At 36.9% G+C, this 22,507-nt stretch overlaps 2 protein-coding genes across 7 annotated transcripts in view; one reads left to right on the plus strand and one right to left on the minus strand.

Annotated features, from left to right (window-relative positions):
- Nucleotides 1–9,475, plus strand: part of LOC123518593 (forkhead box protein J2-like) — a 125,999-nt gene extending 116,524 nt beyond the window's left edge. For both annotated transcript variants that reach the window (XM_045279484.1, XM_045279485.1), the window contains exons 3-4: nt 2,935–3,289; nt 5,468–9,475. In XM_045279484.1, the coding sequence (XP_045135419.1) occupies nt 2,935–3,289; nt 5,468–6,099 (987 nt within the window). In that variant the 3' untranslated portion in view covers nt 6,100–9,475. The remainder of the gene's footprint in view (nt 1–2,934; nt 3,290–5,467) is intronic.
- Nucleotides 9,476–13,491: 4,016 nt separating this feature from the next.
- Nucleotides 13,492–21,493, minus strand: LOC123518595 (protein-lysine N-methyltransferase EEF2KMT-like). Of its 5 annotated transcripts, none has more exons than XM_045279489.1 (8): nt 21,366–21,493; nt 18,621–18,754; nt 18,378–18,530; nt 15,903–16,088; nt 15,419–15,679; nt 14,967–15,072; nt 14,526–14,661; nt 13,492–13,610 (listed from the first exon to the last, which is right to left on the minus strand). In XM_045279489.1, exons 2-8 carry the CDS (start codon nt 18,696–18,698, stop codon nt 13,583–13,585), a joined length of 948 nt encoding a protein of 315 aa, XP_045135424.1. In that variant the 5' UTR covers nt 18,699–18,754; nt 21,366–21,493; the 3' UTR covers nt 13,492–13,582. The 5 variants fall into 5 exon arrangements, with proteins under 5 accessions (XP_045135424.1, XP_045135422.1, XP_045135426.1 ...); XM_045279487.1 differs by having other exon boundaries at nt 14,521–14,661; XM_045279491.1 differs by lacking the exon at nt 15,903–16,088 and having other exon boundaries at nt 14,521–14,661.
- Nucleotides 21,494–22,507: the final 1,014 nt, after the last annotated feature.

Here is a 22,507-nt window from a genome sequence, read left to right on the forward strand (position 1 = left end):
GCTCTTTTTCCTTAAGTATTAATGCACTGAAAATGTCAACTTTCTCTTCTTCAACATATATAATGCTCGTGTCCATTCTCTCTCTCTCTCTCTCTCTCTCTCTCTCTCTCTCTCTCTCTCTCTCTCTCTCTCTCTCTCTGTTATCGCCGTCGCTTCTCAATCGTTTCTTTCATTCGTTATAACTGAGCGTGTTCTATTCTAAACCCAAGTGCGCAACAGGGTTATCTGGTCATATGATCTGTGGTGCGCAATTGTCAACATAAAAAGTAGTTCTCCAAGAATTGTATTTATTGTTATAAGGTGAAAGACTGTATGGAAAAGTGTAGGAAAACCAAATAAGAGTTCATTATATACACTGGTCCAGGCGTGGTGGTGTAGTGAAGCTAGGGCGTTTCAGTTATCCGCTTCAGTACCGTCCCTCGTTTTCATATTCATTCCGGTTACTATTGGACGATTTTATATGACTTCAGGAATGTATGTGAGTATTAAAATAGTAAAGACTCTGGCCATTAATCTTCTGACCTCTATACACCCTTTCTAATGCAAATCAAATCGTCTAATCACACCCAAAAATCATGCTAAAAAATGCGTCTCAGTATTGAAGGGGTTAAGGCTAGCTGGAGATTAGTTGTGGTGGTGAGTGAGCTGATGTACAGATGGTTGTTATGGTGTTATGTCTAGATTTTAAGTAAAGTATACTAAACACAGTAGTCTCGTAAGGTGTTAAACAGTAGGAAGTTTACTCAACCCCTTCAGTACTGGGACACATATTTTACCTTGAGATTTGTGTACGATTACACCATTTTACTGACATTAGGAAGGGTCTATGGAGGTCAGAAGATTAGTGACCAGTCTTCACTATTTCAATCCCCAACATGAATTTCTGAAGCTGTATAAAATTACCAGATAATAAGCAGAATATGGAAATGCGTCATGGCAGTCAAGAGGTTAAAATTCAGGATCATTTCTTGTCACCTGTACAGCAAGTAGGCTACACTGTTTCCATGTAGCCTAACGTAAAGCAAAAGTTTCTTCTATTGTAGCGTCAACACACACGCAATTATATTATGTTATAACGTAAAGAGCGTGAACTCACTCTGAGTAGCCAAACATCACATCATCAAGACATGTTGGAGTGAAATATATGCCCCAGGAAGTTTCAAAATAGCCATTAGATTATTATGATGTATGCCTTAGTTACATGCTGTTCATTATATTATATACTATATACCGCAGTTTACTGATTGAAGGCCACCTAATTATAAATCGTTAGAATATGTCAGTAGCTAACCTTACTTAACCTCTTCAGTACTGGAACGCATTTTTACTACTTTTGAGTATGATTAGATTATTTCATTTACGTTAGGAAGGGTCTATGAAGGTCAAAAGATTATCGGTCAGAGTCTTCACTATTTTAATCCCCGCAAAAGTTTCTGAAGTTGTATAGAATCACCAAATAGTAAGCGGAATGAATACGGAAATTCGCCATGGTATCGAAGGGGTTAATCTAGCCTTACCTTACATAACCTTACCTATCCAAACGAAAAAAAAAAAAAAAACACACACACACATGAAAGAGCAGGAAAATATAAATAACAAATATAAACGTTTTACTTACATATTTTCTTCACAAAGAGCGTATCTCATTAAAATATTGCTTCTGATTACAAATGCTGAGTCCGTTTTCAAATACGATACTAAACGCTCTAACGTTCTAAAGCATCAGTGAGTTGTTTAATCTGTATCACTTTGAGTTGTTTCAGTTCCTCTTAAGTCGATGATACAATATGACTTGTTAACATTCTAATGCACCAAAGTATTACCAAGTCAGTCTGTAAATCTTTATGATCTTCAGCTTCTTTACTTTCCTAAGACAAAGCTACACAGATTACGTTCGAACATTCTATTGCATCACTGAGACCACAGACAACCTAACGTTTTAATGCAGTTTTTACGTCAACCAGTCAGTTAAAGTAGTCAATTATTGAAGTTTCCTATAGGACGAAGCTACATAATAGACTTGCTAACTTTATAATGCACTAGAATATCGTCAGACTCTTATATTTTCATGTATATGTTTTCTAATTCGAAGCCACACCGGTGACGTAATAACATTCTGAATGCACCACAGAGGGTTACGTCAGCCAATCAATTCCTCGACCTTCACTCTCTTCCTCGTTACTCACATAGACTAGGAAAACTAAATGTCACATTGTTAATGTCCATTCTTTTTTTTTTTTTTCATATATACTTATCAAATTCCTTCTTGTATTATCCTGCTCATTGTAATATTGCTCTCTACGGCGTTGTAATGTCATGATCTTGTTGTTGCAGCGTTAAACTTTCGATCAATAGCTACTACATTTTATACAGCTGAAGTGCACTGAAACTCATAACACCATCCATTATTATCATTATCATTATTATTATTATTATTATTATTATTATTATTATTACTACTACTACTACTACTACTACTACTACTACTACTACTACTACTACTACTACTACTATATTTTCATTATTACTGTTATTACTATTATTATTATTATTTAAGTCGTCCGTGGTGATCCAATACTGTGAACTGTTTAACTGCATAATTATATAAACTACGTACAAGAATACGAGTAAAACGCCTTCTAAGAACCAGCGGTCGATAAGTGTATGGTAAAGTGTGTGTGTGTGTGTGTGTGTGTGTGTGTGTGTGTGTGTGTGTGTGTGTGTGTGTGTGTGTGTGTGTGTCCACGCGGTAACTCACATATTAAACAGTAATGATCACTATCGGGAAGCTATCTTAACTGTCCTCACAAACACGTAGCACGTCAATACGTATTTCTAACCGCCCTTTTTTTTTTTTTCTCTCTATACATAACGTACTGTAAACCATATTCACCCTTAACCACACCAACTACAATGTTATCCTCATATCCACAGAACTCCATCCGCCACAACCTATCGCTGAACAAGTGCTTCCTCAAGGTGCCTCGCAGTAAGGATGAGCCAGGCAAGGGCGGCTTTTGGAGACTAGACCCTGAATATGCTGACTCTTTGGTGGACGGGGTATTCAAGAAACGACGACCGACGCGACACACTTTGCCCCCTCCCTCCAAATCCAAAAGAAACAGAAGACTCCCCTGTCACCCATCACCGCAACAACAGCAGCAACAGCACCAGCAACAGACACAGCAACTTGGGGTCAAAGTGTTACTGCAGCAGCCTCAAGCAGCCTTCATGCCGCCTCCCACCAACAAGCCGCCGCCACGAGCCACCCTTTACATCGGACAAGATGGTAAAATGTTCCCTCATGAAGAATAGCTGGTTATAGAGGAGACGGTGATCAAAATTTGGGCGTTTGATGGATGTTTACTCTCTCTCTCTCTCTCTCTCTCTCTCTCTCTCTTAAAACTCATTCAAGCTGTAGACAGAATAAAATCTAAATAGCTTCAAAGACTACTGTTTGAAGGGATGGAAGAATGAAGGTAACGATGATTATCTAACATAACCTTTAGATTTCCTAATAAGACTGAGGGAAAACTAACATTACTGTCCTAAACCTAAACCTAAGAGGACAAGCCAAACATTTTTTTTTCTTTCTGTTCTTTTCTGATAAGTCTGAAAGAAGACAAACAAAGCATTTTCCCTGGAAAGAAAAGTAGCCTATCTCCAGACATAAGTATACATAATTAACCACCGCTATGACCTATGTAAGTTTAGAAGAATGACTCGTACCCACTAAACAATATTTCAGTTGCAATTTAATAAACATCAACCTTGAACACTACTTTAAATAAAAACAAGAAAGAAAAGAGCAACATTTCTATCTGGATTTTGTAAAAGAAGTTAATTTGAATGCAATCCCATGAACAAGCTAATAGGCACTAAGGGAACTATGTACTAAGTGCTAATAATATACAATGAAGACAACGCAATAAACATACAACAGGAAAATCAAAGACGCAAAGAACGAAAGAACCTGACTGGGTAGGATCACATCACTTACTATGAGAACGAAGCCATCTAATGAGGTACAGTCCGAACCGATGTTTCACTACTGCCTCCTAAACCCAGGGAATGAATGCAACGTGAATGTCCTGCAGAACAATTGTAGCACACCAAATATGTACGTACTACTGGCTCACAACTCCAGTGGCACATGTGAGGTCGTGGCCATGACATCATGACAGTAAACACTAAACACTACTTCAACACATATCCACCATTTCGGCTCTAAAGTCATTTTCATCTAAGTAAAAATTGCCATGATATAAGTTTAATTTGCATTTTACTATTAATATCAGATTCAAGGAAGTATCTTGGATTTTTTTTTTTTTTTTTTTTTTAGTCAACTTAACTACTTAACAAGTTCGTAACTTCGTATCCTCAACAATTATGTGGTGATTAATTGACCGATAAGTGTTGTATAAAGGGAATATCTACCGGTACAACAAAAAAAATACTCTCTCTCTCTCTCTGTTCAAATCGAATGGATGCAATTAATTTGTCTTCAGCAACGTTATTTTGGGCTGAGCTTTGTTAATAGCACATCAGCACCTTTCAAGGTAGCCACATTGCACAGTACAAAAAATGTTTGATATTGCATTGACAATTGTACAGATAAAGATATAGCGTTGTCTAGGAATAATGTGTGTAGAATAATCTTCAAAGGAACTGTTATAAGCTATTAATGAGATGTATCTTGTAGGATAAATAGATGATTAAGAAGTACTTCATGAAGACTTGTAAATTAAATACTAAGTGGAAGGAATGAGAAACGAACCACAAACAAATCAATACTCGTTTCTTCAGGTATGAATGAATGTACGAAATCTGAATCATGAGAATATGAAGTGGCATGAGGACAAAAAAAATATTAAAGGAAATATATAAGTTAAGGATCATGCACAAAAGAGGATAACATACCTGAACTTCCATACACATTGAGAAGATCAACCTAGAAAACCAAAACTCCAGAGGTCAAATAGATAGTCACTTACCTGAAAGGCCAATTAATGTTAACAGTAATGAGCGTCAGAGCTTTGGAATGTAAAACTGAAGTATGAATAAATAGAAGAAATCAATGATAATGGCATGAAATGCTGCAGGTTGAGATGGAGAGGCAAGAATGAGGTGAAAAGTCATATCATGAATCTGTGTATGGCACCTGTCATGTGGCTACCTGGAGTATTAAGATGAGTAAAACAAACAATAGACTGAGATAAGCAAAAAAATATATGATGAACAAGTGGGTCCTTTTTTGTTATGGTCACTGTTATGAATTCCAGGAGGGAGTTGTGCAATGAATAAATTAAGTAAATTTGACTAGCATGACAGAAAGGAAGATGAAAATATTTACATATATGTACATAAACAGATATATGAGTAGAAAAATAGACTGACAAACAAGCAAATATAATAGATATTACACTCGGTAATGGTGTATTGTCTACACATACATATATATTTACAGGTACTGAAGTTGAAAGAGAGACAGTTGAGAGTGCAAGCAGTCTGAAAGATGAGCTGGTATGGTCTACAATTCTGGGTGAGGAGGTCCACGATGAAACCTGGCCTTGCCGGACTCAGGAACTGGTCACAGATCTCAGCCAGACTGGTGACCCCTCCACTTATCCCACCACCATCAGCACCTCACACCCTCACCAGCACAACCTGCCACATCAACAACTGGACTTCAGCGACCACCTAGGCCAGCATCATCAAGTAATCACCATCACAACCTCCACAACACCCTCCTTGCCATCCTTGGAGCTCAGTCCAGCATCTTTAGGTGTTGAGGAAGATCTGTTTACAAGTCCAGACTGCTCTGAGGCCTCTAATGATGATGCAGACTCTCTCACATCCTCTCTTGAAATAAATAATGATGGGAGTTGGAGTAAAGGCGTTTATGAAGAACTTCCGTCCATGAATACCTTTTGTAATAGTTTAACACAACTCAGGCCCTTGGAACCCTCTACTGCTCCAGTGTTGGTCCAAGATGCTCATGCCTGGGGACCAGACACCAACTGGGATGATTCCAGGACTTTATCACTACTTGATGCCAATCTTGACTTAGAAAACCTAATAGACCTTGATGAACTGTAAAATCATGATACAACATGGCGTGTAATGTAATTTAAGTTCATCTTGCTTACGCTTCTTTAAATAAGTCATATCATGACCAAAACTTTTAATGAAAGTATAAAGGAAGAAATTAAGCAATCAGTCCTTATGATGAAATGTTACACCTAACATATAATTACTCTTCAAGGTTACTTCTAAAGTCCAAGCATAATTTCATTTTGTGATACTATGTACCTATTTTATTTGTAGAAACACATTATTCTTTACCAGAAGTATATAAACATTTCATTATTTTTTTGCTCTCCATAAATATCTATATCTATAACATTGGCAGTTAGTATTATTGTTATTATGTACTTGAAGTTGAAAACTGCAAAATTTGCCACTGTATTATAGATGTACAAGTATGATAATTTATTGTAGTGATAGTATTAGGATTTTATGAAACAAAAAAAGCAAAAATTATTCATTTATGTAAACTTGATGCTCTAATGTGAGGAGATAGTACATATATACATGCATAATTCATAACAAAGAAGGAAGTGGGATAAGTAGTCTAGTCAATAAAACATTCATTATGCATAACCAAACTGATGCTCACAAGGAGTCCTGAATTCACTGTGCCATAGCCTGATTTTGTATGTGAATACAAGGAGTTTACTTAGAACTATTTTACCACTTTGCACAAACGATATCATTAGCTTGTATGATATTCACGATAAGCAGTTGGCAACTATCTACTATACATACATACACCACTTGGATTGATAGATTTTGTGTAAGATTACTTTGGGCTGCTACAAAACAGAAAGTAATAGAAAGATAACCTCAAATTATATTTGTGTTAAAAAGATTCTGCAAATCACTGCATGATAAGTGACAATAAGTATTGCTCATTTGTCTTTAAAGAAAGAAAATATGAGGCTGATCTTTACTACTTCATACCAAACTTTGTACTTCAATTACATTAAGTTCCATTTTGCCCATGTGTGCTTGTACATACTAGTCATATTTGTTGTAAACATAGCACTGTACCTATCTAGTCACACTTCTCAAGTACATACACCCTAACCTTCACAAAATATGAATATTGTATCATATAAACATATTCCTATGGCATTCTCGTATATTATTTTATGTATTTTCTTGTATGATCAGCATTGTGGTTTTTGTCCAATTTGCTGTCCCATGCTGAAATGCCCTAGCCCTGCATTCCGTCCAGACTGTCATCTAGGTCCCACAAGAGAACCCTAGTTTTCTTCCATTGGTACCTAGAGTGTGTGCCTGTGTGTCTGTAAGCTGTTGTTATGTACCTACTTCTATGAGAAAGTGAATTCCTCTGAATGTAGCTTCCCTCATGACAATGCTGCTGCTATACCTGCATCATACGTTTTAGACCACTATTATTTATTATGAACATTTATCTTCTTTCACTGAGGTTACAAAAGTTGAAATCAATAACACAAGGTAATTATAATGTGTTATAGAACAAAGAGAGGTGTCAGAACATTATAAGACAACCATTCATGTGTGGCCTATATACTGTCAAAGATACAAACACCTCTGGACAACTGGTAAACTTGATTTCATCATTTTTTTATAAAGAAAGTCATTATCATGGGAGACAAAGAAACTCCCAAGTTCAGTCCACTCAAAAAGTTGCAGCATGGAAATTATTAAGCAAAAATTTCCATAAATAATCTTAAAGTTCATATTATATGAACAGAATAATACATAAAAATGGAGAAAATTAAATACATAGATGGCATTAAGAAGCATGAGTACATGGAGTGAATGATAATTTTGACAAACCAGTTTACTGAGAGTAAGTCTGAGATGAAAGGGTAAATTTGTCACTTGAATAAATGGTGTGGATGCGTTGGTGAGGAACTTTTATGATAATTTCTTAATGATCATAAATATTACTTATTATGAGTGAATATAGCTGTAGAAAATTCTTTAGTAGTAGAAGCACCATTAACACTAGATGGAACTTAAAAACCCTGAGTTTCGTAACTACAAATGAAAAAAAATCATAATACATGTTATTAAAGGCAATGTATAAAATCACTGTGCTATAAAACTATATGCTAATAACAGACTTTGTGTTTTGCAATATATTATCATGAAGTATGATAACACTGTTCGAAAACCAGATGTCAAAACTTTTAACATGTATACAGAGCTCTCTCTCTCTCTCTCTCTCTCTCTCTCTCTCTCTCTAGGTGACTCTCTGTGGTGCAGAATTTGACTTACAGCTGAGAGGTTGGTAGTTTTTCAGTAAGAGATGTGAGAACTATACTTAGAAGCCACAAAAAAAATTTTACAGTGCTGTAAATCACTCAAAATACAATCTCTCTTTCTCTCTCTCTCTCTCTCTCTCTAACACACATGTACACACAAAGCTACTTAAAAAGATACATTCATAAAAGATTGGTAATACAAAGTTTTGCACTACAATATAAAATGATAATTTAGTCTTGTCCTAAATTATACCAAAAATTATTCATGTTTTACTGTATTAGCTCTGCATCTTGTGTATCTTTAAAAACAGAGTACCTCTTTATTTTTCAAGGATAAGAAGTATTCTGATGGCTTCCACAGATAAAACTGCATTTGTCTCATAATGTAAGCATAAAAAAAATTCAGATGGAGCTTCAACTTTTAGGAGAATGTGGTATAGAAACACATCATAAACTTTTGATGGATTAGTACAAATAAATATAGTCATTATTTTAAGACAACTAAAGGAGAAGGAACACATAAGTAACAAAATAATGAGAACAAAAAGCAACTATATTACTCTATAAATAGACACTGAACCACTGAGGTAATAAGGCAATATTTAACCAGTATTATATGTCCTTTTTTTTTTTTTCCATTTTTTTTCCCTAATTCCCACCTCATGTTTAGCCAATTGCATTTAATCATTAGTAAGGAATTGGTAGGAAACATTCAGTAATAGTGAGGATATAATGGGTTTTCTTCATACAAAGACCATACTATACTCTTTATACATTTCTCAACACCAGACCACATACAAAGCAACAGTGTAATGGATACAGAGGTGTCAATTCATACTCATTGTGTATGAAGAGGGAGTGGACCTGTGGGATTATGATGCTGTCCACTTCTCCCAGTGCACCACTTGAAGACAGCACTTTCACCCATGGGAAAAACAAACCTCCCATGATGGACAAGTCAATCATGTAACAAAGTGCACAGTCAGTACTGAAATAGTCTATGAAGTCTTCTGTAGTATTCAATTTTATGTATATTTTCAAGAAAGCAGCAACTGATCTAGTCAATCTCTTGTGAAACTAAGGTACTTATGATGGATTTATTGTGAAAACTGGGAGGGATTGAAATAAATGGCACAATTTTGCCTTTTCCTATCTGCCATTGTTTGAATATTCCTTAAATATTTCTATGCATGTGTGACTTTATACACTTAGCAACCATGAAATAATCAAATATGTTGGTACTACAGTGTAAATTAAAGTAGTACTTATTTCTATTTAGTTTCTCTCTCTCTCTCTCACACACACACACACACACACATACACCATGTAGTGTAGTGGTTAGCACGCTTGGCTCACAACCGAGAGAGTCCAGGTTTGAATCCCGGAAAGCGGCGAGGCAAATGGGCAAGCCTCTTAATGTGTAGCCCTTGTTCACCTAGCAGTAAATAGGTACGGGATGTAACTCGAGGGGTTGTGGCCTCGCTTTCCCGGTGTGTGGAGTGTGTTGTGGTCTCAGTCTTACTGAAAGATCGGTCTATGAGCTCTGAGCTCACTCCGTAATGAGAAATACCAGCTGGGTGACCAGCAGACGACCGTGGTGAATTACACACACACACACACACACACACACACACACACACACACACACGGTAGCTCAGTGGTTAGAGCGCTGGCTTCACAAGCCAGAGGACCCGGGTTCGATTCCCCGGCCAGGTGGAGATATTTGGGTGTGTCTCCTTTCATGTGTAGCCCCTGTTCACCTAGCAGTAAGTAGGTACGGGATGTAAATCGAGGAGTTGTGACCTTGTTGTCCCGGTGTGTGGTGTGTGCCTGGTCTCAGGCCTATCCGAAGATCGGAAATAATGAGCTCTGAGCTCGCTCCGTAGGGTAACGTCTGGCTGTCTCGTCAGACTGCAGCAGATCAAACAGTGAAACAGACACACACCACATAATGTAGTGATCAGCACACTCAGCTCATAACTAAGAAGGCCTGATCAAATCCCAACTGCTGAGAGTCAAATAAGCAAGCATCTTGATGTGTCGCCGATGTTCACCTAGCAACAAGTAGGTACAGGATGTAAGCCAAAGGGACTGTGACTTTGTTGTCCTGGTGTGTGAGGTGTGACTGGTCTCAGTCCTACCCAAAGATCAGTCACTATGAGCTCTGAACTCTTTTAACAGAGGAACAGATGACATAGTGACCAGCAGAAAACTACAAGTGAATGACACACATACACACACACACTGCAATTGAAATACGATAAATTTATGGATTTATATAACTCTGCTGTGAAGACGTTTGTGCCATATCACAGAAAGAGGACTTTAAATAATAAACAGTGGTTTAATAGAAATTGTGAAGAAGCAAAAAAGAACAAAGAAAAGGCATGGAAGAAACTTAAGAAAAACAGTGATGTATTATCAAGAGAAGTTTACAAAACAGCAAGGAATAGATATGTTGAAGTAAGAAGAACAGCACAAAGGAATATGAACAGAGAGTGGTGGAAAACTGTGATAGTGACCCTAAAATGTTTTACAAATTCATAAATGGAAAACTAAATAAAAGGGAGGCAATAGAAAAGGTAAAAATGGGAAGAAGTATATGAGGATGCTAGAGATATAGCTGAAATTTTGAACGACAACTTTTATAAAGTGTTTACAAAGGAGGAGCATTTTATAGGAGAAAGGCCTACGGAAATAAAGCAAATGCAGGACATCATGGTTACTAAGGAAGATGTAAGGAAAATTATAAGCAATTTGGATATTAATAAATCAATAGGGCCTGATGGCATATCTGGAAGGTTGCTAAAAGAATGTAAGGATCAATTGTTGAACCCCGTATTTGATATTGTGGAAACCTCCATACGAACAGGAATAGTAGTAGTAGTAGAATGGAACCGTTAAATTACAGACCAGTATCGTTGACTAGTATATTGTGCAAAGTATGTGAAGAAGTAATTAAAGCTAAGTGGAGTGAGTATCTAGAAAGTGAAAACATTCTGAGTGAAAGGCAGTTTGGTTTCAGAAAAGGAAGATCGTGCGTATCCAATTTATTATGTTTTTATTCAAGAGTGACTGACATACTACAACATAAAGAGGGATGGGTGGATGCTATCTACCTGGACTTGAGAAAGGCCTTTGATAAAGTACCACACAATAGACTGATGTGGAAACTAAAGAAGATTGGAGGAGTAAATGATAAACTAGCAAAATGGATGGAAAATTACTTAGTGGGAAGAGAAATGAGAACAGTGGTGAGAGGAAGGAAGTCCGAGTGGAAGAAGGTAACCAGTGGAGTTCCACAAGGGTCAGTGCTTGGTCCCATCATGTTTTTGATTTATGTTAATGATATGCCAGTAGGAATTGACAGTTACATGAACATGTTTGGACGATACTAAAATTATGAGGAGAGTAAAGAATGTGGAAGATTGTAACAAGTTACAGGAAGATCTTGATAAAATATATGAGTGGAGTAAAGAGTGGCAGATGGAATTTAATATAAACAAGAGCCATGTTATGAAAATGGGAAGAAGTAGATACAGACCAAACAGGGATTACAGGCTGGGTGATGAGAAAATTGAAGAGACCAATGAGGAGAAAGACTTAGGAGTAACCGTGCAAAACACTTTGTCACCGGAGAAACACTTTAACAAGATATTTGGAAGAACATATAACATGCTCCAAAATATTGGCCTTGCATTCCACTACCTAGATGAAGGAATGATGAAGAAGATATTATGCACCTTAATAAGACCCCAGTTAGAATATGCAGCTTGCGTCTGGTCACCGCATATGAAGAAAAATGTGAAGAAGGTGGAAAGGGTACAGAGGCTGGCAACAAGGATGGTACCAGGACTCAGGAGTTAGACTATGAGGAAAGACTGAGGAAACTGGGGCTGACCACATTAGAAGAGAGAAGAACAAGAGGAGACATGATAACTATGTATAAATTGGTGAACAAGATTGACATATTGGACAGAGAATTGATAAAGGTGACCACAAGTAATTATCTCCGAAGACATGGAAAAAAACTAATAAAAGATCTGTCTAAATGACGTGAGAAAATACAGTTTCCCGCATCGTAGTATTAATAAATGGAATAAACTGAGCAGTGATGTCGTTGACGCAGTGTGTGTCAATCAGATGAAAGAGAGATACAGTTTCCCGCATCATAGTATTGATAAATGGAATAAACTGAGCAGTGATGTCGTTGACACAGTGTGTGTCAATCAGATGAGAGAGATATGACAGGAGTGGACAAGGAGACAGGACACAAGAGAGCTTAGCTTGGGCCCTGTAATACACAAATAGGTAAATACACACACCGTGTAGTGTAGTGGTTAGTACGCTCGACTCACAATCGAGAGGGCCGGGTTCGAGTCCCGAGGCGGCGAGGCAAATGGGCAAGCCTCTTAATGTGTGGCCCCTGTTCACCTATCAGTAAATAGGTACAAGATGTAACTCGAGGGGTTGTGGCCTCGCTTTCCCGGTGTGTGGAGTGTGATGTGGTCTCAGTCCTACCCAAAAATCGGACTATGAGCTCTGAGCTCACTCCATAATGGGGAAGACTGGCTGGGTGACCAGCAGGCGACCGAGGTGAATTACACACACACACACACACACACTTATCCTGTAGCTTTATGGTTTGTGTGTTTGGCTTATAAATGATTGGTCCAGAGTTCAATCTCTGGAAAGACCATGAACAGTCAGCAATTTCCTCATACTATTGACTCTAATACCTGGTAGTAGCCTGCTTAAACTCTGCACAAACTAGATATTGTACTGCATTTTAGAGAGGTGACTCTGGTGACAATCTCTACCACAGCACTGATATATAGCACCTTAGCTTAGATTAGAGAGAATTGGAGTGAGGACAGAGTTTCTCCTAGAATACTGCATGTACTTTATCTATGTAAACTTAAAACAGCTAATCTTCCCAGGTTTTTATTTTCCCTTCAAAATAAAAGAGTATACATAGATAGTTCTGTATTATATAGATAGCAATGGTTTTTCTTTCATCTCATTAGTGAATACTCCTTTTTTTTAATTGATCTTTCCCACTAGAAGCTACAATCTCCATTCTGCTTTGTATGGAAATGGTGATTACGATGAGAATGATGAAAATGATGATAATGATGATAATGATAACAATGAGGAACATAAGACAAACTTCTGGTTATCATCATATTTCAGGTTTTATGTACAGTAAAGAGAGGGAGACCTCCTGTTGTGATGGGGAATTCTGATACTGCTGCTGGACTTCAGACGTGATGACAAGACCACTGCATTCTGTGACGAGAGAGAGAGAGAGAGAGAGAGAGAGAGAGAGAGAGAGAGAGAGAGAGAGAGAGTAAATAGGAATGTATTACAACTGTAGCTTTATATATCATGTGCTAAGAACAAAAACAGTTATTGTAGCTCAGTAAGTATTGTGCTCTACTGCTACTGCTTTGCTACCACTCACACACCCTGATCCAGAACAGAACTTATATATTTCCAAGTAAAGATGGGCATTTTACCCACTCTGTTATGATGGCTACTGGTTCAAGAAGAGTTGTAGCTTTATCAAATATTACTTCTCTCTCTATATCAAAAAAGGTTATCATCATTCCTTGTTAAATTTATAATAAAGATAGTTGTGGATCACGCTATGCTTGCAGAATATGAGGCCGAAATCCTACAGTATTTTAAGGATTACCAGTAGTCTGGAATTTTCCGTGTAATGGCAAGCCAGTCGGGATGTTGCTAGAGTTGGGAGGTTCAACATGTACATGCTGTATACATTTAACAGAAATGGACTACCTCTGCAGTGTTTTAAAAGAAGAAAATTAAACTCTACATGAAAAGCAAATTAAATATATTAGTACTTCCACTTTCTCTGCGATCAGCAGTGCACAATCTTTGCATTTTACACAACTTTTCTTTGCTTAATCCATAATGGGACAATAGCATAACAAATAAATGACTAAATGAGAAGAAATGCCAGTCAGGTGTTGCAAGCACAGCCAAACACATGATTTTGTAGTACAGTGACAATAAAACGTCTCCAAAATTACAATGGCACGTCAACGTGGTAAATTTAAAAAGGTGCTCCAAGTCATGCTGGAAAACTGATGGTTCCAGAATATTAAGTGAAATATTCTACTGGTGCTCCATTCAAGGAATACCAATTTAATATAACAAAAATAATAATAATCACCTAACTCATTCTTGAAGAAAGTGTAAGTGTCTGGATTTCTCATTGTACTTGCAACATATGCTGCTACTCCAGGCTTCTTGCAGAGGACATCCTTCAACACTTTAAGGAAGTGAATTATGACATCAGGATCATACACTACATCTGAAATATAATAAAACAATTACATAAAGACCATTATTCAATACCTAATGGCAGTACAGTGGAGACAATCCACTCACCTTCAAGTATAAATTTGAATGTCTTCTACAATGAAAATGAGTAAAAATTTTCATCTGTGTTAAATATTATACATCAATATAAATAATGTCTTTTTCTTTTTTTTCAACCCTGTTCATTATTGTCTCTATCCATTTCACACAGGTACACAACTCCATTCCAACTATTCCCCCTTGCACGACATTTTAATAGCATCAATAAACAAAAAGGAATCAATGTTTAATATTTACCTGCAGCTAGAACTAAATCTACATCTGATTCATATGTGTCACTCTCCCAGTCAAGCTTCTTGATGTGCACCATTGTGTCATGGTCTTTAGATTCATGCCTCCTACTCTGGAAAAAATATTATTCCTCTATACATTTTAAGCATTGTATAGCATGAAATTACTTTAATTTGTTGTCCAACACAGTACTTATGAAGAAAACAATGATCATTATCCATTAACTACAACCACAAGTTAAATATTTGGCCTAGGAGTATATTTCTGAAAGCATATTCTTAACATGCATCTGTTACAAAGTAGTGCTGTCTATGCCCTAATCCACCACTGCTTTTTATGTATGAGATGTATAGCATCTGTTATTGCCAAACTGCCAAAAAGAACTCTGCATTTTAATGAAAGATTCAGTCTACAAAAAATTATTCAATCTTATCTATAAACTAAAATAATTTACTTACCCAGCTCTCAATACTTTTCCTATCATCTGCATCATATTTACCAGAAGAATGAGACACCTCATTGAACAGGTTGATTGCAACATTTTCAACTAAGACTTTTAAAACGGAGTCATGAACATCTGTAAAGGTGTACGATGCTGGTTTGCAGTTCATCACAACTGCCAAACCTGTCAGTCCCAAGCCAGCTCCCAATTCTAAAATCTTTTTTCCTTGAAAATTACTTGCATTCTTGGAACACCACTCTGCTAGGAAATGGCTAGCCTGAAAAAAATTGAATACAGAATAAAACCTATACTTTTCACACTATAGAGGATCTAAACAAGCCAAAATCTCCAAGAACTACAACGTTGGTGTAAAATTACAATTAGTAGATTTGCAACAAATATGACAGAAGTACACTGAAAATACCTTAAAAATGCAAGGAAGATGTACAGTAGTATGGTTAATCAGATAACACCATAAAAGAAGCTATCCTGCCACCAACCTCCCAGGTACACATGCCTGTTGTTCCATCACAAATAAGTTTGCAAGTCTCCTTTAGTGTTATGCTTCCTGACTTTTGCTTATAAGTCTTGTAGCAAAATTCACTGGTCTGAGAGTTTCCCTGAGATAAGAGTCCTGTATACATGCTGTACAAATCATCAAGTACCTCCTGATTACAGCCTTCAATCTGTAAGAAATAAAATGTCTTGTTACATCCTATCTATCTTTTGATATACCAGGCTGGCTGACAATCCTACATGGAATGGACTGAGACAAGGCACATCTTGCTAAGGTAAAAATCACAAGTAAATTGCATCTGCAATACCACAGAGGCCAAATGATCACTCTGATCAGTGTTCAGTGATGATTTCAGTGACCCTGTATGAGAATTTCATTGGAACCAGGCCATCAATGAGATGCTAAACACTACCCACAAACTTTCTATAAGCCATGCCTTCATCAGATACATTAAAGAACAGTGGCATTACACAAAAAATCTGCATGTGACACCACTGATGGGACCTGCCCATTCAAGCTTAATAAAATAGGAACAACCTACTGTCTTGTAAAACACAAAAAGACAGGACTACAGACCTGCCTACATGTGTAGCATCCAAAAAATAAATAAAAATGTTATAGTAAAATAATGAACTTTATGGATTTCTTTTTGTTACTTTACTTACTGAAAAATGCTAAACTGAACAATATGCACTGCTAAGTGAAAATATGTAACTTCTTTGTGCGACCTAGTCACACCAAACTCTCACATATACAGCACTGTGGTAATAAAAACAAACACAACATTCAAAATATTATTTTCTTAAAGATGAATAATCAATCTTATACATAACCCTTAAATATGTCTCTAGAACACTTTCAATGTGAAAATGCTCTGTACTCTATTCAGTATTTCATTTAACATATTCATATCACATCTATATAGTATCTCTTTGCCCAATTAGGACACTCACAATCTATACAAAGCCCCTAAGAACATCAACAGCTCATGATTGTTTAAGTAAACTTAATAATGTTCAAAATACAGTAAGCCCCCACACTTAGCAAATCTCAGCTTAGCGAAATTCACTTTTGGTGGCCACGGACCACTGAGTGCAAACTTGGCGATTTGAATTCAAACTTGGCAGTCACCTGGCAGCCGCAAGGCAAATCACATAGCTCCCCGGTGACATCAGACCTCTCTCTAAACCTATCAGAACGCAGTGTGAGAGTCCCCTTCAGCCATTTTGTTTGTGCTACCCTCTGTTCTGCTAGCATGGGAACAAATTCTTTCGATTTGCCGCCAACATGACCTCTACCAGTGCAACAGGTGGTACTGGTGGGGATAAGGACAATGGTGGTGGCAGCAAGGACGAAAGTGGATGAGGGAAACGGGTAGAAAAACAGGCGTTACAGCCTTTATATCATGTCTTATTACCTTTATTTATTGTTTATTGGTCTGTTTTGTACATGTGATCTAATATGTGAAGGCAAAAGATTTTATTTCAACTCGAAAGATGGTATTTTAGAAGTCAAAAGAAGGATTTTGGCAATGACCAAAGACTGATTGAGGCATTTTTTTAGGCAATTCATATACTAGTATAAAGAACTCGTGCTTGGCGAAATTCACATTTGGTGGTAGTTTCGCCAGACTAATTAATTCGCCAAGTGCAAGGGCTTACTGTACCTCAAAAATCTATTCCTCCATCTATCATCTTGACACAATCTTCCAGATAACTATTTCTGCTTCTTAAATGACATTCAACTATCCCCCTTTTCTACACAGAATATCCTCGGTCTGTCCTTTACTTATAATCTAAACTGCAAACTTCACATCTCGTCTCTAGCTAAAACAGCTTTATGAAGTTAGGTATTCTGAGTCATCTTGGTCAGTTTTTCTCACTTTCCTAATTGGTAAACACTATATAATCACCTTACCAATCTATATATGAAGGCCTTCACTTTTATACAGATTCCACACATGTCATTCTTTTAGACAAGATGGAACCAAAATCTTTTAATCTTATCAACTCTTCTCCTATAACTGATTGTCTTCAACCTCTCTCTCTATCACTACTGCAATGTTGTATCTCTTGCTATCTTCCATTGTTATTTTCATGTTAATGCTCTCATGATCATATTTCATATAAGTCTTTCTTCTTTCCTTCACTCTTATTCTATCGATCTCTTAAATGTAAGAGTTAACCAGTACTCTCAAGCATTTATCCCTTTCTATGATAAACTCTGGAACCCCCTGCCTGTTTTTGTATTTCCTCCTTCCTATGACTTAAACTATCATGAGGTTTTAAAACACTTATCCTTTGCCATTTTATCATTATCTTTGGTATTGCTCAACGAAGTGGCATTTACGTGGGCCTTTTTCTCAAGATTTTTGTTGCCTTAACCAGTGACCCTTTTATATAAGAAAGAGAGATACCACTAATAATAAATTGAAGTACATTATCAGCAGTGCACCCACCTGATTAATCAAGGTTTTCAAGAAAAGCTGCACGTAAGTCTTTGCTGGAGGATACTTCAGGGCCAATGGGTGATTAGCTGTGCCATAAAAAACTTGTTGCTGGAAGACTTGTGACTCATCATAATCCATTGTGGTAAGAATCTTTTGGAAATTCTGAAAAGATTTGAGAGAAACCCTTTCTAGAAATCTTAAAAGTACTTTCTATGGAAGAATAATTGAAATAGTACACAATTGCAAACTCACCTCCCATATAATGTCTCTCAGTGGATACATGCGTAGATACTTCCATGAAAGATCCTCAATTTCTTGTGTGCCACACATTCCTTTCCTCTTTAGAGATAAAAGGCTTAAAGTATCCCAATTATCTTCAAAGGCACCTGAAGAAAGGAAGATCATATGAAAAACAAGAACATCAAAAAAATTGTAGGAACTGCAAATTGCAAAGGCAACACCTTCAAAAATTCTATCTGCCATCTCATTCATAATTTGTTTCTAGTCTTCCTTTACAATTCACTATCATGTCGCAACTGCCCTCCTTTTTGGCAGTCAATTCTTCTCCACTTGTCTATTATTCTATTCAAGCATTAGCCTGAACAAATTTTTCCTGTCATCAAACTAAATTTATCTAACAAAAACATACTGTTGTGTCCTAACAATTTCATTTACTAAAATTACTAACTGATGTTGAGCTTTTTTTTGCCTATATACCAGGAATAAAGGTTATGATTAGTTATACTACTACCAATACTCTGTGGATGGTTGAGCTGAGATACTTAACCCCTTCCCAGCAACAGGGTAGATGAGAGAACTACCAAATAAAAATTGTCTATATATAGAGGCTCTACCAACTTTCATCCATACTTCTATACATAGTTTCCCAGCAATTGCATACTCCAGATTGACATCTATATATAGACTCTGCTGCACAACTGTACAAACAATTGAATCTATATATAAACCCTGCCACAAAACTGAACAAACAATTGAATCTATGTGTAAGTGTTGTTTATGTTTGATTGGTAATAATATATGTCAATATATTTGTATGAATGTTTTAGTTACTCACATCCAGGACTTGTGACCTGGATGTAATTTACTTCTACTTTTCTTTGTATTTTTCACATATGTACTTGTTTTGTACCTATTCATTTTTAGGTAACATTGCTGGTGTGCAGTACGTATAGTTCTTTCTCTTTGACATGACAGGCTAATAATAAAGAAGTGTAAAAAATGCAAAAATTTCCAGTATTAGCTTATATGCATAGCACATCCATCATCAACAAAGCACAAGTGGTGACTGGGCTTGAGAGGCCATGTTGACCAGTGTTTGGGAATTTGAGATGCCAAATAATGATTTATCTTATGAATTTTGTTACCTGTAAGGAATCGTCTATATATAGACCACGCTACAACTAGTGCAGTAAAATAAAAACAAGAGTCTATATGTATATGGATGATCCGACAAAAAGTCCCATTTTCAAAACGTTAATATATAGATCCTCCCCGGGAAGGGGTTAAATATCTCAAAACATAAGTAAATTTTCACAGTAGTTGTCATGGAATTTGGAAAGAGGAGTCCCACTGGAAGCTGGACATTTTTCAAGTTACCTATTACTGAAAAACCAAATTCCACTGATATGCTTCGTACAAATTATACCATAGCCAATCCACTTTCAGATGTTGCTTCTCAGCAAAATATACCACCTTTCAATATTGTGATCCACACACTGCAGGGAGCAGCAGTAAAATTATTGGAATTAATCTAAAGCTAACCTAAGCCTCTGATGAAAATGGTAACATTATTTCAATATTATTCCAATAGTCATTTCACATCAAAACTATCAATAAGTAAGAGGCCCGAGGAGCTTGAATCTTTGGCAACATTACTATGTTAATCTTGATAATAATAGCTCTTCATGGACCAGGGAAATCATGCACATATAGTGATGAATATTCACTATACAAAACTTTTTTTTTTTTTTTTTTTTTTTTATGTTACAGTGACATGATTCATTTTGCACTGCATCATAAACTCTAAATCCATGCCGATGAGACTCACTTGCAGAGATAGAGTGCAATGCATGTGTTACTATGTTGGCATGCAGGTACTGTGACTGTAGTACACTACCACGGTAACTCGTCCCACGTCAGGTATTTTATTCATCATTGTATTACTGACTGACATTTTTGTTGCACTGGATGCAAATCAAATATTATATTAATATGAAATCATAAAACAGGATCTGTACATTTCAATATTGTGAGTAGGCCTACTTCCATACAATATTTGTTTGTGTGGTGTGCTGATATAGTAATAGGTTATATTAGTGACCATAAGGGATGTCAAGCAGCTAGTTTAGGTTAAGTAATGGTTAGGTTAATTGGGTTGCATAATATTAGGTCAGAGTCCTTAGGGGAACATCCAACCATGGTAAGTTTGGGTTATGTAAGGCTAGGTTACATTAGGGTGGGCGAGCCATATAGCATTTTCGTTTTTTTTTTTTTTTTTAAGGGTTTATATCAAAGGTGATTTTTTTTTTCCCTATAGACTATCAGGGTCTTCCAAAATTTGGCATTCCCTACAATAAAACCTCGCTATCTTACCAGGTCCCCAAGCTTACCATTCCTGGAGGGAAACTTGAAGAGAACACAGAGAGAGGCGATATTGGTAAGATTTACCAATCAATATTCTATAGTAATAAAGCCTGCTGAGTATTACCCACCACTGCTCCTAACCCGCGAATCTAATCTAAAGAACTATAATCTTAGACTTACCTCTCATTTGCCACCAATGTTACAATAAATACCTTAAACCTTAATCCCTGCAGAACTAACTAAAATCAGATTTATCTTTCGTTTGCCAATGCTGCAAAACTCTCCAAACCACTATCATATCTTCACCTACATATATAAATTCCAGATTCACTTCTCGTTTGTTAATGTTCCACCATTATTACCCAAAATAATCTACGTAACTTCTAAACTCACCAATTCAAAGGCGTGTCACCATTCCAGGTTCCACGTCTCTGTCAGCCACACGTGCAGTTTATAATATTTACACAAGTCGCACTAGTCAGTCAGTAGTGGGCGTGGGATTGAAAGCCTTTGTATCGGCTCCCACTTTTGTATATATTTTTGTTCTTTTGGGGTGTTTACTTTTATCTTGTTTTATTTTATTTTTTTTTTTTTTCAAATTTCGGTCAGTCTTTAGTTGAGTTCAGTTGAGTTAGCTGTCGGAAGTATTGCCCTTGCATCGGCACCTCTTGATGATGATTATTGTTTTTTTGGTTTCTCTCTTCGTTAGTATTGAATTATTTATTTTACCGTGTTATATTATTATCAGTGTGTGTGTGTGTGTGTGTGTGTGTGTGTGTGTTTCAAAAGGTCGCGGTCGCACTACAGCGGGTCAGCGAGGCCGCGAGGCTGCCGTAGTTAAGCGTTTCGCGAGATTCTCCGCTTCGCTCGCTGATGCTTTTGCTGATAATGTCTTGACTTGAAGTCCTAGATCGGCGAAGGCTGGGCCCAATACCACGCTCGTCTCCAATGCGTGGGGCATAAATTCATAGAGCAGGGCTAGGTCTGCGTTGGGCTAACGTTTACGCGGTGTGTGTGTGTGTGTGTGTGTGTGTGTGTGCATTAAATGTTTTGTCACTTATGGACCACTTGTTATACATTTGCCTGATGCTACGACGTAATAAATCAATCAAATCAAATCAGTCAATCGTCAGAGATCTGTCCTTTACCCATTACCTTCCTATTATTCATGAATGACCTGAACTAAATTTCTTGTCCTGTTCGCTCTTATGGTGACTATCCTACACATTTTCACATCCTTTTAGAGACGGGCAATCTTTCATGAAGTCAACAGAGCAGAGCACGCTGTAGGGACTCCCCAGAATGCCTGACTTCTAATTTCTCAGAAATATCTGATTGGAGGAAAGAAAACGTGGTACTAGCTAGTGCTCAATGACTCAAAAATGAAACTATTCAATCTATCAACTTGATACAACCTTTCAGACAACTATTCTGTCTTCTTCAGTGGAACTCAACTGTCACCCCCTCTTCTACACTAAATATCTTCGATCTGTCCTTTACCTATCCTATGGTCTAAACCGGAAACTTCATACCTC

This window comes from Portunus trituberculatus, chromosome 44 (genome assembly GCF_017591435.1).
Source record: "Portunus trituberculatus isolate SZX2019 chromosome 44, ASM1759143v1, whole genome shotgun sequence".
In the NCBI taxonomy this organism is placed as follows: domain Eukaryota; kingdom Metazoa; phylum Arthropoda; class Malacostraca; order Decapoda; family Portunidae; genus Portunus; species Portunus trituberculatus.

Bases quoted from the DNA above. Each gene is read 5' to 3' on its own strand.
- LOC123518595 (XM_045279487.1), bottom strand. From the start codon at position 18,698: ATGTGTGGCACACAAGAAATTGAGGATCTTTCATGGAAGTATCTACGC. The intron at 18,531-18,620 runs GTGAGTTTGCAA...AAATCTTTTCAG, and splicing joins TGAGAGACATTATATGGGAG to AATTTCCAAAAGATTCTTAC. The intron at 13,611-14,520 runs GTGATTATTATT...CTCTCGTCACAG, and splicing joins TTTCTTCAAGAATGAGTTAG to AATGCAGTGGTCTTGTCATC.